Here is an 8,977-nt window from a genome sequence, read left to right on the forward strand (position 1 = left end):
CCATATGCCATGGCTGRCTCATGGTGTTCCATCCCTCCAATAGAGTTCCAGACACTTGTAGAATCTATGCCAAGGTTCATTGAAGCTGTTCTGGCTCACGGTGGCCCAGATACTTTATGTTGGTGTTTCCTTTATTTTGACAGTTACCTGTATGGTTTCTTTAAATTACATTTTTGACAGTCACTCAAAGTTTTTGTGTTCTGAGCGCAAATACAATTATTGCATATCTAGGCTGCTAGTGGTGAAATGAGAATATAAAAAAATATATGTTTTTTGGGACATGTTGTCTAAAGGCTTCTTAACTATATCTGGATATGTGGACGCTAACGTCCTACTTGGCCAAAAGCCAGTAAAAATGCAGAGCGCAAATTCAAATAAATGACTATAAAAATCACACATGAAAGACACCAAATTAAAGCTACACTTGTTGTGAATCCAGCCAACATGTCTGATTTCAAAAAAGATTTACGGCAAAAGCACACCAAACGATTATGTTAGGTCAGTACATAGCCACAGAAAAACACAGCCATTTTTCCAGCCAAAGAGAGGAGTAACAAAAAGCAGAAATAGAGATAAAATTAATCACTAACCTTTGATGATCTTCATCAGATGACACTCATAGGACTTCATGTTACACAATACATGTATGTTTTGTTCGGTAAAGTCCATATTATATCCAAAAATCTGAGTTTAGGCGGGACGCTACTGTCTCACTTGGCCAAAAGCCAGAGCAAATGCAGAGCGCCATATTCAAATAAAATTACTATAAAAATCGAACTTTCATTAAATCACGCATGAAAGATACCAAATTAAAGCTACACTGGTTGTGAATCCAGCCAACATGTCAGAATTCAAATAGGCTTTTCGGCGAAAGCAAACAATGCTATTATCTGAGGATAGCACCATAGTAAACAGAGAGAGAAGCATATTTCAACCCTGCAGGCGAGACACAAATGCAGAAAAAAAAATATAATTCATGCCTTGTTGGCACTCCAATATGTGCCATAAACATCACAAATGGTCCGTTTGTTCGATTAATTCCGTCGATATATCCAAAATGTCCATTTATTTGGCGCGTTTGATCCAGAAAAACACCGGTTCCAACTTGTGAAACTTGACTACAAAATATCTCAAAATTGACCTGTAAACTTTGCCAAAACATTTCAAACTACTTTTGTAATACAACTTTAGGTATTTTTTTACGTAAATAATCGATAAAATTGAAGACGGGATGATCTGCGTTCAATACAGGATTAAAACAAACTGTAGCTAGCCTTCTGGTCATGCGCCTCTAACAAACAGGACACAACAAGTGACCCCGATTCAAAATGGCCATACTTCTTCATTACACAAAGGAAAAACCCTCAACCAATTTCTAAAGACTGTTGACATCCAGTGGAAGCGGTAGGAACTGCAAGAAGGTCAATTAGAAATCTGTATTCCCAATGAAAATCCATTGAAAAGAGAGTGACCTCAAAAAAAAAGAAAACTGAATGGTTTGTCCTCTGGGTTTCGCCTGATAAATAAGTTCTGTTATACTCACAGACATGATTCAAACAGTTTTAGAAACTTCAGCGTGTTTTCTATCCAAATCTACTAACCATATGCATATCTTATCTTCTGGGATGAGTAGCTGGCAGTTGAATTTGGGTATGCTTTTCATCCAAACGTGAAAATGCTGCCCCTATCCTAGAGAAGTTAATGCATACAGAAAGGAAATGGAAGCAACGTTGATTCAACCAGTGTGTTCCCAGTGGGTCATCACTGCATTCAGTCTAGGACATAGACATGTATGTCACTGTGTTACTCGTACTGCACGACACTGGTGATTATTTTGGTGTTATGCACAGTAGAAGGATGTGCAATATATTATCACAGCCCAAAAAAGGCTTGTGTAGAGGTGTGGAGTCATTTGTTGGGTGCTGTGTATATCACCTTCAACTTGTGTCCCTTCTCCTTTACTACCACTGGATGCTTCTATGTCTCTTCCCCATTTTCACTTTTACTAACGTTGGGCTTGCTCGACATTGCAGCCGACAGCCGACTGACTGATCTATAAAGAACCTTGCATAAAAATAACTACTCTTTATTATATGTAGATCAGTCAGTCACAATTTACCCATGGTTTTGATTGTCTTGAACAAAGCCATTATCTCCGGGGTTTTTTTTTTACACCTTTTTCCTCCCAATTCATGTATCCAATTGGTAGTAGTTACAGTCTAGTCTCATCGCTGCAACTCCCGCACGGACTCAGGAGAGGCGAAGGTCGAGAGCCATGCGTCCTCTGAAACACAACCCAACCAAGCCGCACTGCTTCTTGACATAATGCACATCCAACCCGGAAGCCAGCCCGACCAATGTGTCAGAGAAACACCATACACCACCCCTTGGTACCTGGTCAGCGTGCACTGCGCCCGGCCCGCCACAGGAGTCGCTAGTGCGCGATGAGACAAGGATATCCCTGCCGGCCAAACCCTCCCTAACCTGGACGARGCTGGACCAATTGTGCGCCGCCCCATGGGCCTCCCGGTCGCGGCCGGCTGCGACAGAGCCTGGGCTCAAACCCAGAATCTCTGTTGGCACAGAGTGCAGTGCAGTAACTTAGACCACTGCGCCACCCGGGAGGCCCCTATCTCAGGTTTTTACACTGACTTCATGACATCGGATGCTCATTTATGTGTGCAAGCCAAGTTGGGAAATTCTGAGTGACAGGGTTGAACACAGCTCATAATTCTAGATTACGCAATCATGGCTGCCATATTGGAATTCACAATAAAAACGTGTTTTTATTTAGCTTGGCAAGTCAGTTAAGAACAAATTCTTKTTTTCAATGACGGCCTAGGAACAGTGGATTAACTACCTTGTTCAGGGGCAGAACGACAGATTTTTACCTTGTCAGCTCGGGGATTTGATCTTTCAACCTTTACGGTTACCAGTCCAACGCTCTAACCACTAGGCTACCTATATGCATACAGAATCAAGACGAGAAACTCAGACAACCCAAGCAGTTTCCAGTAAACACATTTAATTGTTTGGTAGCAAAAACAGCACCTCAGGCAACAGTACACTGTGGGCAGCTTCCTTGGCGTCCAATAGAACACGACAGGGAAGTCATGCACTTCTACTTAAGCCTAGCAGACATTTTAGACTAGTTGACCAAAAACACGGCTGCTGCACTGTTACATTCACACCCACTCTGAGCAACACTACTCATGAACACAACGTTATCATCCGTTTCATGCAACTGAACTCAGAGAATGGCCCTCTATAAGTTAACAGGGTTGCATAGGTTTGGACAGAATGTACTACAAGTTGCAACTTATGGTTTTGCTTATTTACTTGTGGTGTAGCAAACTGCAGGCATTTTGTTTTAGTACAGAATTAGAAAAGGCAAAAGACATACAGTATGAACAAGAAAAATATTATTTGGTCCCTTTCAAATCTTTGGTTGGATTAAAAATGTTTATTGCTTAACAGCCACAWTTATATTTCTTCTCATGTAGCATTGTTTGCCTTTCACTTGAATTGTTACAATGGTGAGCAAGAGAGTAGACAAGGGGTCATTATCCAGCCGCTCAATCATCCACCACTTCAGAGGACTCAGAAACAACTTTGCCATCCTTGGTCTCGATCATCTTGATGACAACACTCTTCTTGTTCTGGGTGGTGATGCTGGTGCCGCTGCCACCGCCGTAGCGGCTGCCGCCGCCGTAGCCGCTGCCAGAGCTGTAGCTGCTGCCGCCGCCYTATCCACTGCCGTATCCACCACCGTATCCGCCGGAGAAGCCACTGGAGTAGCCGCTAGTGTAGCTGCTGTTAACACTCTCAGAGGGGAAGGAGTTGTAGCTAGCTGTAAGGTGACACAGAGAGAGACAACAGGTGAGTAGAGGCTGGCTAAATATGAATATCAAGATGTTATGAAAGCACCACAACACATAAGGGGTAAACACAGGGTTTTATTTGAAGAAAGCAGGTACTTACAGCTCTGTTTGGTTATGTTGATGGACTGGATACCAGTTGCTAGCCTGGTGGTGAAAAGAAGACCCTTTTGAAAATGTATGTTTTTGGTAATAAATGTCCATTATCTTKTATTAAGATTACACTGTACTTTCAAATTGATGTTTCCCATTTCCGCTCACCTGTCTTCCTCTCCTTCCAGCAGTTTCCTGTAGGTGGCGATCTCAATGTCCAGGGCCAGCTTGACGTTCATCAGGTCCTGGTATTCCCTGATCTGCCGGGCCATGTCCTGCTTGGCTCTCTGGAGGGCATCCTCCACGTCCCTGATGCGGAGCTTGGCGTCCTTCACTGCTATCTCCCCGCGCTCCTCAGCCTCGGCTATCTGGTTCTCCAGGTTGGCACGCTAKCAGAAGACAAAGARGCAGCATGTRGCTACTTCTGCTCTTTATCAAATTGATAATGCCGTTGAAAAATACTCTATTCTGTCAACATCATGTGGGTCTACATGCCACCAATCTAATTCTTAGRACAGAGATTCTTTATTGTGTACCTGTCCCTTGACGGAGTCGATCTCAGACTGCAGCCTCTGGATCATACGGTTCAGGTCGGAGATCTCTGTCTTGGTGGATCTCAGGTCATCCCCATATCTGGTGGCAGATGTCTGCATCTCCTCATACTAAACATCCAACAGAGGAGAAAGTGGACGGTTTGTTGGTAATWCATGGTTAGTGTGGAAGAACCACGTGACATCAACTTATGTTCATTTGAACCACATACARGGTACTGAAAGGCTATAAGCAGACCTGAACATAATTAAGTGGCCAAAGGGAGAAAAAATATATTTAAGCCCATTACTGTACCTTGCTCTTGTACCATGTCTCCGCCTCTGCCCGGCTCTTGTTGGCGACGTCCTCGTACTGGGCGCGCACTTCAGCCACGATGGCATCCATGTCCAGGTTACGGCTGTTGTCCATCTCCACCACCACTGAGGTGTCCTTAATCTGGCACTGAAGCTCACGCAGCTCCTGGAAAGAGCGAGAAGGAAAGAGAGAGAAGGTGAGAGAGACCATTAAACACTTGGCCTATTGCAGACAAGGCTTTCAGACGTCTGCCTTCCCCAGAGATAAAAACCCACCCAGATTGAGTCCATCAGTTTGACATCAAAGTCCAGATACCAAGCAGATCCYTATGCCATAACTTAGTGAATAAATAAACTACACGCAAATACATCAGAGCAGTTGTTGGAAGCCGCCAACAACACAACTGGTTGTAATGAATGAGTGTCTTATTAACAACTGAAGTAGCTAAGCGATGAGCTCAGTGCCGTACCTCCTCATAGATCTGCCTCAGGAAGTTAATTTCATCTGTCAGACTCTCCAGCTTAGCCTCCAGCTCAACTTTGTTCATGTAGGCCTCATCCACGTCCTGAGTGGAACATTCACAATCAATATGTTACTAAGATGGCAAGATGACAATAAGAGAATGACAGAAAAACGAATGGGATCCAAACTTAAGTTACTAACCTTCTTAATGAGCACAAAGTCATTTTCGCACTCTGTACGCTTGTTGATCTCGTCTTCATACCTGAGAAGAAGATACAGAGCAATTGTTAGCTTTTTTCTGATATTCATATATTCAAGATTACATTTGATATATTTCTATGTCATAATTATATTGTAACTATTTATTATGRGTTATTATAGTTATATAGGTAATGTACAATTTTCACACTAGGGGGCATGAGTYCTACGTCCACAAKAAATATGCGTCTGGGAATTGTTTTCTGCTGTGGTATCTTGACTCCATGCCAAACTTGTGTGGTGTTTCTTTACTTTGTGCTTTTTCTCCTAAGGACATAGACTGCTTAAATGCTCATATAATTTGTCAGGACTGACACACTGATGTGTGCGCCATGATGCAGGTGTGTGACATGAAGCTGAAAGACATCCAGCTCTGTCATCTAAATGAGTTTCACCTCCAGATATATGAAATAGAATGGTCCCTCCAGGAAACGCTTATTCAATGGAGTAATCCCTATGATATGAAAACAATTGACTGCAGTTGGGTGTTGTCCATCCATAGTACTGAAATGACCTATTACTGGTGTGTCCTGTATTACTGATTAAATCAAYAACTCCATGAAACTCCCTTTACTAACATGCATTCCATGACCTTATCTCTACAATGGTGCTATGCACTGGGATAGAAGCCTAATCACAGCATTTGCTGAGAATGTGGKTGAGGGTCTGCTAGGTAAAAGGAGTAACATTTGTAGTCACTTCTTCTTGAAGTCTAACTCACTTGTTCTTGAAGTCCTCGACCAGACCCTGCATGTTGTGCAGGTCAGCCTCCAGCCTCATCTTGTCGTTACCCAGGCCGTCGAGCTGTCTGCGCAGGTTGGCGATGTAGGCCTCGAACATGGCATCAATGTTGGAGCGGGTGGTGGTCTGTCCCTGGAGGAGACCCCACTTGGTCTCCAGCATTTTGTTCTGCTGTTCCAGGAAGCGTACCTATGTGTAGAGAGAGGGGGTAGATGTTTATTCATTTGATAGGCACACTGAGTTTATCATATTATATTGTTGCCTTTGGGACTTTRTCTGTTTTTATATGAGAGAATAAAGAGAATAATATAATTTTTGAATAAAAGGACATTAGGAACTTTGATGGTGGGCTAACATGACTCATCCATGACAATCATGTCATCCTCATTAAATTAGGGTGTTTATTGCTTCAATTAGTGTTTGGAACTTGTACGGACAGCTGCCTCTGTTTTCAGGATAGACCTAGCAAGCTGTWTTTCCAAGGAAGCTATGACGTGCATCCTGACAGGAGGCAGAGGGGGCAGATGGAAAGAGCTGGTGATTTAGGCTTCCTTCATGTTTTCCTGTTTTAAAAGGGCAAGGTCGGGAAGTGGAGAAAAGAGAGGAACAGGACAAAGTTATAGGCGGGGCTTCATCCAAACGGCTAGAATGTAAATATTTGATTGCAGTATACAGGTAGGTGTAATGGGGGAGGGGGAGAGCATYCAGACTGACATGTTGGCTCACTAACAATAGGGTGAGAAAATAGATAGATGGCTGTCAGTGGACAATGCTCCTGGCTGAGCCTCAGGTGAGATCAGGAATTCTCCTAAAATGGCTGCGTCAACTGGTATTGGTTAAGAGTCAATACTTAGAAATAAGTATAAAAGGGAATTGTTATCACGATAAGAAAAGAGAGTCTATTTGCACATTTTTATTTAGTTTCTTTGGAAACATGCAGAGGTGAAATCTCTTTCTGATTAGTGTTGCTCCTTTMTATGTAATCAATCCACTAGTGTTAGCTCGAACATGAAACCAGCTGCCCTTTTAAAATATTAACCCACTGGAGCAGCCTACGCATGTGGGACAGATAGGCCAGTAGAAAACCCAGAAAGAAAACGCCCCCCAGGCATGAATGAAAGCAATATCAAACATTGCTATCACTTGTAAATGTTATCTATTGATGTTAGACCGTGTTCAGATGTTGCCCTCCATCTATCAGTATAGGCTACCCTATCAATGAACTTCACTCCATTGTTCCAAGACTTGTTAGGAATGTGAAATGTGCGTAAGCATAGCAATGATGGTGATGACCAAATGCTCCTGRCTGTGTTTCAGGTGTATGACCTTTTTTGTCATGTCATCCAGGGTAGCGGCGGATCACATACACCCCTCCGCAGGGTCAGGGTAGCCATTCCCAATGTAAACCAGATCACTAGCTATGAGCTATACTCTAACCAGAGACAGACACACCCTTCTGTATAAACTCTCTCCCCCACCCCACCCTGCTGCACATTTGTTATTCATCACTATAAAAGGACAATTACTGCAAAACCATGAGATGTGAATTCTTGAGAACCCAGGGAAAAACGATCACAATTAGTTAGTTTGACTGTATCTGTGCTTTGTTCAGTAACAGACTTTTCGACATTTCCTTCCCTTTTCCAAACTCATGAGTTTGCTTGTGCGTGTAATCAACCTAACATACTGTAACAGAGCTCTAACGGCGTGTACCAGCATTACACAACGTGGACTTTTCTATGGATCTTCTCCGTTGTTCCACATTCATTACACAACAGACACCTCAGCATTCTAATGGCTAATAGAGATAGATTCATAAAATCCCATAGTACATGACTGTCTCTACTTCACTTTTACATTTTCTGGCAGTTTACAAGCTCCAGGCAAACTACATTGTCAGATATCTTCATAGGCACAGAAAGACAGACAGACAAGTTACCAGGACTGACCTTATCAATGAAGGAGGCAAAGCGGTTGTTGAGGCCCTTGATCTGTTCTTTCTCATGGGTGCGGACGATCTGGATGTTGGGGTCGATGTCCAGGTTAAGGGGGGCAAGCAGGCTCTTGTTCACTTGGACAGCAGTGATGGGGGCATGAGAGGCGCCACCCATCCCCATCCCCATCCCCATCCCCAGGCCCATGCCACCTCCATAGGCAGAAGAGCTGGAGATGTAATTGCCGCCTCCACCACCGACCCCGAACCCGCCTCCCATGCCCCTGTTGGCCCCTCCATAGGAGCTGCGGGCGCTGTAGCTCTGGCGAGAGACCCCCTGGCTGGGTCCAGAGTAGGACATGCTGCTAAAGCTGCGAGGGGCTGCCCCGGAGGAAGAGGACTTGACTGTGTAGCTGGTGGTTTTCCTGACCGACATCCTGGCTGGTCTTGAGTGGTTGGTGAGTGCAGGAGAATAAGGGGGAGATAGAGTGGCAGGTGGCTTGTCTGGAGTACTGGGGAGACCTGAGTGGATAGACAGAGAATTAGCTACAACACTGGTTTTAAGAGCCTCCCTGGTGGGAGGGGCCAATGGCTAACTCTCATTGGCCAGGCCTCTGGGTGAATGGTAGGAGAGGGAGGAGTTGTGCAGTGTAACAGAACACTTTTAGTTTCTAACACAAGCCCACGAAACCGTAACCTGGGTTTTGGAGCCTGTTAGGAAAAACACAATTTTGTTGGTATTTTGGGGTGTTTTTTCKCGTGATGG

The 8,977-nt window shown here is 43.9% G+C and overlaps 1 protein-coding gene across 1 annotated transcript; it reads right to left on the reverse strand.

Annotated features, from left to right (window-relative positions):
* Window positions 1-3,008: 3,008 nt before the first annotated feature.
* Window positions 3,009-8,756, reverse strand: LOC111976671 (keratin, type II cytoskeletal 8-like). Its single transcript, XM_024005682.2, is given in 9 exon segments — window positions 3,009-3,850; window positions 3,982-4,025; window positions 4,140-4,360; window positions 4,508-4,633; window positions 4,818-4,982; window positions 5,287-5,382; window positions 5,481-5,541; window positions 6,259-6,467; window positions 8,228-8,756. Coding segments are annotated over 9 exon segments (1,617 nt in total). The 5' UTR covers window positions 8,648-8,756; the 3' UTR covers window positions 3,009-3,575.
* Window positions 8,757-8,977: the final 221 nt, after the last annotated feature.

This window comes from Salvelinus sp. IW2-2015, linkage group LG17 (assembly GCF_002910315.2).
Source record: "Salvelinus sp. IW2-2015 linkage group LG17, ASM291031v2, whole genome shotgun sequence".
Taxonomy (NCBI): Eukaryota; Metazoa; Chordata; class Actinopteri; order Salmoniformes; family Salmonidae; genus Salvelinus; species Salvelinus sp. IW2-2015.